This window comes from Lepidothrix coronata, unplaced genomic scaffold (genome assembly GCF_001604755.1).
Source record: "Lepidothrix coronata isolate B3197 unplaced genomic scaffold, Lepidothrix_coronata-1.0 Scaffold99, whole genome shotgun sequence".
Taxonomy (NCBI): Eukaryota; Metazoa; Chordata; class Aves; order Passeriformes; family Pipridae; genus Lepidothrix; species Lepidothrix coronata.
Window position 1 is genome coordinate 441,128 of NW_016690279.1, and position 13,305 is coordinate 454,432.

Below are 13,305 nucleotides of genomic sequence, written 5' to 3' on the forward strand. Positions count from 1 at the left end.
CCTTGGAAGTGGGTGCCCTATAACAGGAAGGCAGAAAAGCACTCAGATCAAGGCCACCCTAAGCTCAGATGATCCCAAACAAAATGAGTGCTCTGTGACTGCAGCAGGGAGGAAATAGAGGCCAGAGAGAGAGCCACAACAATCCCTTTCCTAATTGAGAGAAAAGAGACCACAGAGTTTTGCTTTTCCAAGGACTTCTGTTCCAGCAGCAGTTGGGATTTTTGTTTCATCTTTAGATGGCAACACACTCTACTCATCATTCAATTAGCTGCCATGGGGGACACAATGGATAAACCTTTAGGCCAACACAAAGCACGTAAAAGACCTAAACAGCTGATCAGTCTTTTCAATTGGCAAGTTCACAAGACCTTAAGGATGTTATTTGCCGAGAAGAAGCACCAAGGCCTTAGGTTGTGCCAGTATCGATGGTACTTCATTTCTTCTTAAAGACAAGTCAAGGTTTGTATAATAATCCACCCAGCTACATATAAATTATATATCAAAGGTACATAGACTTAAATTGCCACTGTCAGGCTGATGGGCACGTTGGCAGGTTTCCCAGGACATGCATCACTGTTTAAACTTCAAGCATAAAATATATATACATACTTGGCAGGAAAAGGCAGCATTTAATTTTTTTTAAAGTATTAATGAATTAGTCATCAAATTAGTCTAGCCTGGAGCTAGATATGTATTTTTTTTGCCCTTAGTAACACCTGATAGTTGTCTGAAGAATCTCCCTGATGCAAGCCAGCTGAGGGGCCAACAGAAGTATTAATCACAATGAACAAGTATGTTGGAAAGTAACTCTGAGACTGTAACAGCCCATGTGATTTACGCTGTGTAATGTAGAGCACAGACCTTGCGTAAGACTTACACGGAGCAGGTTCAGTGGCATCTCCATTTAAATCTTCTGAGAGATGGGGCTTGCTGTCTCCCCTGTCTGTCCCTCACCACCTCCTTCCCCCTGCAGTCCCCTGGACACCCCGAGCTGTGCAGCTCCTGTGCTGCAGGTACCCCTACATCATGTCAAAGAAGCTCAAAGCCCACATGGCAGCAGGGGTGGCTGTGGCAGAGTGCAGCTTGCCTTGGGGCAGGACTCCCCAAAAGGCAGGTAGACCACACAAACCCAGCTGTTTCCAGTGGGATCTGTGGGTTCCCTGTGAACCTGCTCCCTCTAATGCTGGTGTGGGCTGCTCAAGCTTTCTTCCTGACCACGGAGACAACTCTAAACATGTTCATAACCATTTTGTTTCAGGAATTAAATATTAGTGTGAAGTTTAGTAGGAGGCCTTTCAAGAACATCCTGAAAAGCCCAAACATGCCCAAGTCCTTCATTCTTTGCTACCATGCTTGCAGTGACCTGGTCCCAGGGAGACTCCTGTTCCCCTCAGCTCAGGTCAAGTTATTTTATTTTCACATCACCTGAGTGATCCCAGAGATCCAGCACTGCTTCTAGTAACTGGTTTGAACAGTTATTAGAACAATATTTAAGCAGCTTCTCCTTAGATTACTCTTGACTCGTCCTGGAAAATCTGGGCTTTTCTGCCAGGAAATTCATGCAGAACCAGTTTTTTTCTTCATAACTGCACCGCATCTCTCCTGTCATCCAACTCACTTCCCACGTCAGTACTAGTGATACTGTTCAAGGGAGACCATGTAATTCTGCCAAGATTTGTGGTGTTTCTACAGAAGCAGGTGAGATCAGAGGCTGGTGCTAAAGATGTGGTGGAAGCTGTTCTCCCAGACCAGTTGACAAAAACCCAGTTTAGGGCCTGAAGGCTGCAGCAAATTCCCTTGGCCTGAAAAGCAGGAGAGGGAGGAGAGAGGCAGCTGAGCAGGAAAATGGGTCCAGGGAAGGTTTTTTTCAGGATTCATTTACATTCCTTTCCTTTCCTGGTGCAGATCTTGGGAAGCTTTGTAGATTTTTATCAGGGCTTTGAGGGGAAAGCAAGTCTTCAGAGGAAACTGGGACCTGCAAACAATAGCAATGCTGTCCACTGGTGGAATTTAACCCAGACCCTGTGCTGCAGCCCTGCTTTCCATGGTTTGTACAAAGCTGGAGGCGTGTGCTCCTTGCAATACCACAGGATTTGCAACACGTTTTTCTAGCATATATCAGGGTTTCTCTTACTTCTGCAGCCTTTGTAATATAAAATTTATTTTATTATTTTTGGCTTCTGAACCTAGTATTGTTCTTTGTGAAAGAGACAGGATACTACGGACATCGTTTTCTTAAGAGAAACCTATTTCATATCCCCGCAGGGAGGAATGTTATCTATCGAGGATGTTTTAGAGCTCCAGAAAATTTAACAGACACCTTTCCAGCCTCTTTGATACAGCCCAATTTGACGGTGGAGATGTGCTCTGAATTTTGCTCCAAGAAAGTAAGAACAGTTCTCATTTCACATCCTTTCTTCTTTTTTGTTATTTTAAAGTCTAATCTACTAAGGGAAGGACAGAGATTAGTGCCTTAGAGCTTTGAATTTGTAAATGAGTTTCTAAAGGACAAAACTCATCAGAGTAAATACCCAGTGATGCATCTGGTCCAGCCACTCAAGTGGGGACGGCAGGAGGGAAAGCCATGAGAGCGGTGCCACATGATACACAGAAAAGCTGCTCTAAGTGATGAGTATCGACCGTGAGGAAATCAATATTGTCTCCATGTCACATTCCAGCCAAGCCCTGAGCCAGATCTGACCCCGGGGGAGGTCTCAGTGGCTGCAGCTCATGGGGAGGCTCGCTGCCAGGGGGTGGATGTGGGCTGGCAGCATCTGAACCAGAACTCTAGTGCCCTGCGGGGAGCCAGCCCTGCTCAGCTCTCAGGGAGCTGTGGGCAGGGCACCTTCTGTTTTAGTGGCTGTTGGTCCTCTTCCCTCCCTCCCCACTCCAATGGGGCCGATTTTTTGTACAGAGGGTTCACTGTGTGGTCAGATTTTGCCTGCAGCCACATTCAGCCTCATGCACTAAGCTCAACATTCAATTGCTTTTTGCAGCATCACAAAATCGATTAAAACTATGAAGGTATGAAAAACAAATCTTCTTAATTACTAGGTAGAGTGGGGAAGCTTTTCCCAGTCAACATATCCTCTAAACTAGTTTTAAGAATGCACTGTGGAATTAACTCTGTGCAGTGAATTGCCCACATACCCTGTGTACAGCACCTCACAAACACACACCCCAACACACTCATATCCTCTAGGCATAGAAATGTTCAGGAATTAGTGAGCAACTATTTCCAAGCTCTGCTATCAGTCTGTTGTTTAACAGTGAGAAAAAAAATCTTGATCTGTGTCAGTTTACCCCATGTAACATAATTCTATTAATATTTACTGATGAAATGCAATTAATTATTGCTTCTCTGTCTGGGAGAATGATATGAAACATGGAGAAGCTGTTTTCAGATGGGCTTATGAGGTCAGTGTTTTTAAGCACAGTCCTGCCATTCTGTTTTTGGGAGATGATTTTTCTGAAAAGACAGGTTTTCAGAAGCATAGTTTCTTCAAGTTTTTCCAGACATCTGAAATTACTGGTGACTGAGAAGGACAAGGAAAAGATAACAGCCAAAATGTACCACATGAACATGACATCCAAACAGGTTTAGGATGGAGGACACTGTCCATCTCTGTGGAATAACAATAGAGATGGAGTTAGAGCTAATGCATATTTGCTTGGTGTAGCTTGAGTGAGAAAGTCATCAGCAACCCAGATATTATAAAAGATTATCTAAACAGACTCTTTCCGTACAGAAGGCACAGAGAGGGCTGCAAAAACGATAGCATGAAGAGGAAAAGCTACTGAAGGAAGGTGAAGAACAGGTTTGGTACCTCTCTCATTTATTCCTTCCTTGAAATGGTGCTGGTAACAACTCGCTGTTAGCTCTGCTGGGCACCGTGAGACCCTCTGCAAAGAGACTATTTCCCTACAAAAGACTGGCAATTTCTCCCTCTGCTTCAGAAGCAGAATTGCATATCCACAAGTCCAATTGTCACACACCAATTTGTGGTTTAACTCCAGATACTTAAACAAGACCTGTTATGACACCCCAAACATGTGTGATGACATGAATAAAATCTGGAAGAACACTCTCTCTCTTGAGAGCTGCAGTACCTCATGGCATCCGAGCCATGGCAACAAGTCTGCACACTTGAACATTTCCACCTCTAAGGTGCTTTTCTTTTTTTTATGGAGCAATACACAGAACACAGTGATCTTCTCAATTCAAAACCAGACCTGCTATTTTGGATTCCAGATGTAGCTACATGCACTTATCTACCCATAAACAAATGACTCCTGGGATTTGGATTCAAATCCCATTGTAGAATTCATACAGAGTGATTCCATAGCTTGATTTAGGTATTTTTTTAAACACAATAAAACAAAGATAAGTAGGCCAGAACCTTGACTGACACAGATAATCACAGCCTTGCTGACTTTACTGCAGCAGTGAGAGGGGAACATTCCAAATCGGGTCACACTGGGTCTAACATTGCCCTGCAGAAATGTCCCCTGGCTCAACAGATCACAGAGAAAAACAAGCTGTAATTTTTATGCAAGGACAGGATTGACTTTATGGTATTTATACTTTGCTTTTAGCATATCCAGTGCAATGACAACTTGAAGAATGACTTCTAGATTTGCTGCAAAATGAACATGCCAATTTTTAAATTAACCAAACCCATCAGTTTTACTTGAGAGAGGAATTTCCTTCTGAAATTAGACCCCATCTCTTATTCTTTCTGATAGATTGAAAGAATTTAACTGCACCAGATAGGAGAGTTAGCATAGGAAGTTGGAAAAGGAACTAATTTAGCAGAGTAACCAGAGCAAAACAGATAAATGTATTTTTAATCTATTCATAATTCTTAATTTCGATACAACCTACTACAAAACAATCAGTGATTGAATCGTATCAACTGTGTTGCTATTGGAGAATGTTTGCTTTCCTTATACCACTCAAGCTACCTATTGAGGCTTCATCTCACAAATTCTTGTGTAAATAGTTCCATTGAAATCACCTCTCCCTGAGTTACAACTCACAGGATGCACACCTGAGCCTGTCAGTGCCTGCTTTACAGCTCAGTCCAGGAAAATGCTTATCCACAGCCCCGCAGAGTTCTCTGGCTGTGTGCTGGTGTCTCACCAAAGCACAGCATCACAGATCTGCGTGTGCTGAGCTCCAGGACTAGTCCCTCACTTCAAAGTTAGACGGTAACTTCAAGCCGTGACCCCAGCTTGGGGCACACCGAAATACAGGTGAGCAAAGGGGATGGCTCAGAGTTTTGCTTAAACACTGATGGGAAGTCAAGACTGAACAGGTCACTTTGCAGTCACTCTGCGCTGCATCGGGCAGGCAGACCAGCGGGCAGGCAGCTGGATTAATCAGCTGGCTGATCACAGCACTTTGCACCAAGGCCGTGGGTCCTGGTCAGTCTCTTCTCCCAGGGAACAAGTCACAGGGCATGAGGAAAAGCCCTCAAGTTGCACTGGGGGAGATTTATACTGGATATTAGGAAAATGTGGAGATTTCCCTTGCAAAGCCCACTCCCCCTCTTCCTCACCCATGTGAGGAAGGCTGCACGGCTGAGGGTCAGCCCCGTGGCCTGAAGGGCTGCAGAGCACCCACCAGCTTCTGCAGACACAGGAGGTAGGGAGAAGTGGTTGCTTATGTCTCCTCACAAAAGCCCGGGCCTTCCAGAACAGTCCTTCACTTGCAGGGGCCACTTGGTGTGAGATACAAGGAACATTTTTGTTCTAGGCTGTGTTTGAGGGCAGGGACACATTAATTTCTCAAACTGAGAAACACTGCTTCATTGTAAAGGAAAGATTTCTGTTTGCAGGCAAACCCAGAACTGTTTTGCCCTTGGATGAAATCTGTGAATAGTTTTTCACAATGTCATATCTCACTCGCTAAGCAAATGTTGGCTGTTGGGGCACACACAGCACACGTGTTGCATTTGTCTCCTTATCGGAGGATGAACGCATGGGCAAGAGCAAGAGATAAGCTGCTCAGCAGTCCTGTCATGCTTTCCCAGACTCAAAAAGACTTTTATAAGACAAAAAGTGTTGATATGGAATAGGGGGACTTGAACATTCTGCACTCAAATAGTCCCTGAACTTACTTCTGCCCACTCACACAGCCCCGCATGAGCTCACAGGGGACTCTGGGACAAGCCCACTCCTTACAAAAACAGGGGAAACCCTGAATTTTAGGGTAAATAAGCAACTGCTAATTTCTTCAGCAAATAATTAACATATGTTTCCCTCAAACTTGCTTTAACTCTTACCACCATTAGCCCAAATGCAGCTTTGCAGCCTGTTGCCATCCTGGATAAGAGTAGTACAACAAAACCTGAATTATTCTGCATCAAATACATTAAAGAAAACATTTCTTATGGACAAAAATTTTCCTTGGAAATTCATTCCTTGCAAGGAACACTGACTGTAACTTCCTCATGGTTGCACACCTTAGGAGGTTTCCTATCTAGAAGCAAGGTAGCACAAAACACAGAATCACAGAATCTGCTGAGTTGGACATGTCTGTGCCTGAGGGCAGAGTCCAGGCACCAGCTGAGCTCACCCCATGGCACCCGGGGCAGAGCCACGTGCGGGCACCACAGGTCCCCCCTGCTGCCATCACAGTCCCTCTGAAAAATGGGCCAAAAATCGCTGGGTGGAGCATTTCTAAATAGCTCTTTCAAAACTATACCCAGTAGCTCTCAAACCCTCTACCAGCCCCTCTCTGCACATTCATTTTTCTGCAAACTGTGAGGTCACACTAAGATGCAAACTTTCTTTATGGCTTGACTTTGTTCTTTCTATCTTTACACATGATTGCAGCAGTCAGTGGGTCCGCAGTTCCTTCTTCCCTTTAATTCTTTTAAGAGCAAGTTTCCTCTACACAAACTTTGGTAAAATCAACTGAATAAGGCAAACTTGTGGCAGCTGACTTGGTTTGAGGGAATGTAAATGGAACTTTAAAGTTCTTTCAATTCAAAATGCTCATTTTTGGAGGCAAGTTCAAACTTTTCCTACACTGATATTTTGCAGGTGCAATTACATACTAGGTGCTGCAGGAGTGTTATAACTTTTTTTTATGAATTATGAAAAAGAATATTGTCAATTTTAAAAGTTTTTGAGGTTTTTGTCTGAAACCCACTTTTTAGGTAATTACAGTATGAAAACAGTAGTAGTAAAAGAGCACTAGCTTTAGAATGACATATCAAACACTGCTTTGATCTTGATAGTGGCCTCGTGAAGATTTATTTTCTTTGCATGGCAGCAGCATTCCCCACAGACTGTTGATGCCCTGGCATTTCTGCACTGATCCATTTTCTCTCTTCTGTAGGAGTTTCCCTTGGCAGTGATCCAAGGGCAGGAGTGTTACTGTGGATACCCCACCGGGCGGTTCTCTCTGCGCGAGGGCGCGGATGGGCTGCGCTGCCGCGGGACACGCAACACCAGCAGCGCTGCCCAGGGAAAGTACTGCCTGGTCTATCAGACACCCGTGCAAGGTACAAGCTCCAGCCTCACTGTGCCAGGGCCACCACTGCTGGAAACAGCCCCTGTGCCCCTTCTGCAGCGGGTAAAAGTGATCTCCTTTACAGCAGTCTGAGCCACAGTACTGGGTATCGTGACACAGGCAGGAATTTAGGAAATGGACTTTATCTAAATTTCCCCTTTGCAATCATGCTCATGAAGATGCACCCTTCCATCCTCTCACTGCACAGCACAGCCTCCCCTCAACACAGAACAACAACTTTATTCTGCAGATGGAGAGAATGAGGCAGAGCCTGGGAAGGAATTGCCCTACCACGCAGCTCCCAGATAGGCAGCCACCAAGGCAACTCTGCAGACTCTAATTCTGCTCTACTCATCTTCCTCTAAAATATTCATCTGCATACATGTTTAAGGCTGGAAAACAAGGTAGGGAGTAAGCTTCCAATCCAGAAAACCATTTAGGTGGTTCTGGCAACTTTATCCATGCGGTGATTTACATTGAGTTCAGTGAAACTTCTCACTGAAGTTTAAATAAACTTATTAAGCTTAAAATAAACAAATTAAGTGCTTTTCTGGATTGGTGCTGGGCTTTTTTTCCCCTAACACCCTTTTTTTTTTAATCCCCATCTCCCAGTTCAGAGGTAGCCTGCAAACACCAGCATGTGGAAAGACCATGCAAGAAGAATGCTTGTTTCCATGAAAGTGCTGGTACTTCCCAGGTCTGTAGAGATCAGTAGTAGTGGGAGACTGCCTTCTCTGGGCTGTGCAGGCACTTTCTAGCCATGCCTTCATCTAGAGCTTGCTCTGAAGAATGAAGAGAGCTGGCTTCTTCATGAATCATCACAAGATTATGACACAGGGTCAAGATTGGTTCTCATCCTATCCTTGGTTTCACTGGCATGTTAAGAAGCAAGGTGAGGATTTACAGAAGCACATATGAAACCAGGTATCTGACTCCATGGCTGCAGGGCTCACCAGTGCCTGGGCCCTTCAGAGAGGAATGGCAGTGCAGAGATTTAACTAAAGGCAGCTCCCTTCAGTAGGATGGTTTTCTCCTGTGTTATAAAACTCCCAGTTTCCAGGTGTAGTGGCACATTTCAAGTTCCATTGCAGAGCCAACCTGACAGGCAAATAGCTGGTAACAAACAGGCATCACCTAGGGGCTTTTAGCACAACTTACTGGCAAGTACAATGGCTTGCTGCAGCTTTATCAAAAAAACACTGCCTAACACAAAACCAGCAGAAACCTCTCTGAGGATAATCTCTTTGGCCTCATATGGCTGAATTAATTTTGGGAAGTAGCTGACTCACAACCGGACTCCAATTGATATCCTATATTCATAAGAGAGAGGAGGAAGCAATAAACCCTGTAATCAAGAGCTGTCAGTGGAATTATTAAAAAGCCACAATGCTAACAATGAAATATCTTCTCTACTCACAGACACTCGCTGCACAGACAGGAAATTCTTAACCACCAAATCCAAAGTGTTTGTTGCTTTGTCGAGCTTTCCTGGGGCTGGGAACACGTGGGCTCGCCACCTGATCGAGCATGCCACGGGATACTACACGGGAAGTTATTACTTCGATGGAGCCCTCTACAACAAAGGTACCATGTCCCAAGGGATGGCACACACACAGCCCTTCCAAGGCACAGGGCTTTACTCATTGCATTCTTCTGCCTGAGCCAGCAACAGCTGTCACTGTCAGCACATTTGGTGAAACTTAAACACATGCCTGGACCAAGCAGCCTCCCACGGTGCAGATGGCAGCAGCTGCTCTCAGAGAGAACAGCCAGGCTCTGCATTTGCAAATGTGCATATTGCCCACATTGGTGCCCTGTGCACACACACACGTGCAGTTCCCATCTGACAGGCTGTTGCCTAAACCCTGTGGGTAAGACCCTTCATGAGCACAGGAAACATGAAGGTTAAAATTTTCAAATGTTACTAATTATTCTGGGAGGGCCATATCCCGAGGGGGCAGACATTTAGCAAGCACCAAGCACTGGCCCTGGGAAAAGCTGCCTTGTGGCAGCGTGGGGCCAAGGGTGCCTTGCCCAGGGAGGGAGAGCCTGGCTGCCAATGGGTTTAACTGACCGGTACTGTCACCCCAGCTTTACACCACTGTAGGGAATGATTTAGTGCAAAAAGGCACAGACATACAATCAAGTGAAAAAGCCAACAATCCTGTCTTGTAAAACAGGTTTTAAAGGAGAAAAAGACCACTGGAGAAGTAGAAGGACCATCTGTGTGAAAACACACGAAAGTGGCAAGACAGAGATTGAAATGTTCGACTCGGCGATCCTGTTGATAAGGAACCCCTACAAATCACTGATGGCAGAGTTCAACAGAAAATACGCCGGGCACCTGGGCTATGCCACCGACCGCAACTGGAAGAGCAAAGGTAAGCACCACGCCCACATGGGCTGGTTTGAAACCCACCTCCTCAGCATGCTGGGAAGGGGGGACACACTGGGACCTGAGTGAGCACTGCAAACCAATTCAGCGGGACCCACATGCCACCACACCCGAGATCAGCCCCAAAAGCACTTAGACCTGCCCTGTGGGAGCAGTTGTTGTACACCCACCACCATGGGGAGGAGGGGAGCACAGCACTAACACCATGGCCACAGGCACACAGGAACACCACTGCCATTGCACTGTTGGGCTGAGAAGACATATCCAGGTACAACACTCCTGTGCACAGCCCATTTGCCAGGCTATGTGAGGTGAAGAAAATTTGCCCCTGCAGCATGTAATAACCATGAAAAATCTAATTTAAGATTTGGAGGATCCAATGGAGCATGACATTTCCTGAAGGAAATTTTACAGCACTGTACAGGTGCTACAGCACTGCAGATAAATAACGATAATAGCAATAAGGGGACTTGAGATTCAGTGTCCCCTGAACACATGAAAAGACTTCAGAACCTGCCCGCCACGCTTCATGTGTTTGACTGGCAAGTTGGCTGGTGACTGCAATTTTCCCACTGGATATGCTGTTGCACTCAGACTCTGCAGCAGAAAAGACATTTGGCTTCCATTTCTCCTTGTGCATATTTTAGGCATTACAGCTGTGGCTTGGCACAGGGTGGTGGGGGGGAACTGTCCTGTGTCACACCACATTTCTTCCCCAAGTCCACGTATCACCTTTCATCGGTCACAACCCAAGACCTATTCATCAAAACCCACACAAAACAGTCCTCAGAAAAAAGTCTGGAGGGAATGGCTTTACCATACTGCAAATTGTCACATTTTGGCCACAATGCTCTTTGTCCAGCCCAAAAGCTTTCAGCAGGGCTATCTTGACCTTCGGAAATTAAATTAGCACAAACAGCAAATAGAGATCAAGGTATCATTAATCCCCAAGGCAAAGGAAAATTGCTGAATCGCAGCATGGCTAACAGTGTCTCATTTTCCTGGTTTTCTGGTCATCCAGAGTGGCCAGATTTCGTGAACAGCTATGCTTCCTGGTGGGCCTCCCACGTCCTGGACTGGCTGAAGTACGGGAAGCGCCTGCTCATTGTCCACTATGAAGACCTAAAGCAGAGCCTCATCCCCAAGCTCAGGGAGATGGTGGAGTTTCTGAACGTGACAGTGACAGAGGACCGGCTGCTCTGTGTGGAGAACAACAGGGATGGGAATTTCAAGCGGTCAGGTGCTAAGCAAAAGGATTTTGAGCCATTCACCCAGGAAATGAAAGATCTTATCAACAGATACATCCTGACGGTGGATGAAGCCCTGAGGGGAAGAAACTTCACAGGGCTGCCCAGGGAGTACGTGCCAAGATGATAGCCTGGTATCACACTGCTGTGGTTAAAAATAAAGTATTTTTTTCTTAAAAAAAACCAAAACCACAAACAAAACAAAAAGAAAAACAACAATGAAAAAACCCCAGTACTCTCTAGCAGTTACAGCAAAGATACTTGTGGAGGCTGCTGAGAACTGCAAATTCTCTCCACTCTTGGGAGGTTCTTCAGGGCACTAAGTGCTCCAGAAGGGAAGGAATGAAGGATAGAAATTGGGTTATAAACCAATGCAAAAAAGCTGTTAGCCTACCTGTGGGTGCCCCTCCCTGCCCAGGCAGCTCAGAGCATCCCAGCAAAACATCCCCACCCCTGTGGCACCTGTCTGCTCGCCCTACTGCCACCACAGACCTGCCAGGGGCTGCTTGGGATTCCACAGCAACTGTTGGAAATGGATGTACTTAAAGGGGGAGAAGAGCGGGGAGTCTTAACACTGATCAGCAATTTTCATCTGAGCATTTAGGAAAATCGATTGCTTTCTTATTCGTATAACCCATTAGTCAGGTCACCTGCCACAGCAGTGCCAGGGCTGCACCGGGGCACGGAGGTGCCGTGGATGCCGGGCAGAAAGGTGCTTCTGGACCAAGCCCAGACTGCCCTGCAGGAACAGCAGCCTGAAGTTAAGGACCACCTGAACTCCACAGGGAGGCGGGGTGGCCACAGCATCCCCCATGGTGAGGTGCACAGCAGGAGAACAGAAATTCAGCATGGCCAGTTAGGAATCCCTGGGTGTTATCAGCCCCAAACCTGGCCCCAGGGGCATGGATGAGACCCCAGAGGGTGGCAGAGGACAGATGCCACCTGTGCTAGGGCCTTGGCGCAGGTTTCTGCACCTCCATCTCTGCACCTGGAGAGTCACAGGGGAGACACCGGGGCCAAATGTCACCACAGCTGGTGCTCTTGGTTCTAGAAGTGGCCATGGCCAAGCAGTACTGACATGAGCCTGGACCGCCTTGGGAGCGGGGGCAAAGGGGATGGCCCCACCTTGCCCCTCATCCCTGGAGGAACTCCAAGGCAGTCCGACCTGAAAAACCACAGCTACTTAAAGCTGCCCTCTGGAGCCACCCAGAGCAGCCATGAAGGTTTGATTTCTAACTCCTGCTGCTCCCTGTGGCTCCTTTCACCCTGCACCGGGGCTATGTGTGGTGGGGAGGGAGTGGGGGCACGGGGGGCTCCCAGGGCAGCTGCCCCATGATCCTGGACCACCAGGCAGCTTGGAGATGGTGAAACATCGCAGCCGAAGGGGCTGCCCTGCTGCAAGATGCTTCTGTTCATGTGAAATAAAGGATTTCTTAAAAATTTGAGTGAAAATACTAGTTTTAATAAAACAAGAAGTTTATATAAAGGAAGTTGGACTTCCTCTGCCTGTGTATCATTGGTGTTAAAAAAAACCCAACAAACCAGGATCTAGAGTACACTTCAGCCTGAGTCTCTCCCTGCTTTACGCTCCGCACACAGCTCATCTCTGTGCCACCTGGCTGGCATGGGGCTTTTTGCAGGGCTGGCATGTCCCCACCACCAACCTCCAGTGCCTCCCCAGCAGTAAGGGCCCCGAGGGCCAAAGGGAAATGGTGAGGGATTGCAGTGGACCGAACTGGTTCACAAGGAAAACTGAAATTCTTTTCATTTATGCAAGGGGCACAGCTCAGAAAAAACAACTGAGTTTGGGTGCTGTAAGCCCAGATAAAGGCAATGGGAAGACCCTGATGTGCCTGCACAGAGCACAGCCCTTCCTGGGATGCCATGCAGCCCCCAGACAGGGGCATGGCTCACACACACGGACACCAAAAAAAACCCCAAATACCACCAAAATCCAATAATAATGTGCCAGTAACAAACACCACAGATAGTAAAGAAACACCCAGGTATAGAAACACCCCCATAAAGTAGATAAATTAGAATGCTACGAAACAGGACTATTACCATCTCTACTGTGACTTAGTAAAGAGCTGATTCTTTCTGAAATTATGCATTAAATTGTTTCCAAGGTTCATTTGGGC

The 13,305-nt window shown here is 46.4% G+C and overlaps 1 protein-coding gene across 1 annotated transcript in view; it reads left to right on the forward strand.

Annotated features, from left to right (window-relative positions):
• The window catches only part of WSCD1 (WSC domain containing 1), a 25,309-nt gene extending 13,962 nt beyond the window's left edge, over window positions 1-11,347 (forward strand). Inside the window, exons 5-9 of the mRNA XM_017822815.1 lie at window positions 2,266-2,387; window positions 7,349-7,514; window positions 8,942-9,106; window positions 9,703-9,903; window positions 10,939-11,347. Coding sequence (XP_017678304.1) covers window positions 2,266-2,387; window positions 7,349-7,514; window positions 8,942-9,106; window positions 9,703-9,903; window positions 10,939-11,291 — 1,007 coding nt within the window. The 3' untranslated portion in view covers window positions 11,292-11,347. The remainder of the gene's footprint in view (window positions 1-2,265; window positions 2,388-7,348; window positions 7,515-8,941; window positions 9,107-9,702; window positions 9,904-10,938) is intronic.
• Window positions 11,348-13,305: the final 1,958 nt, after the last annotated feature.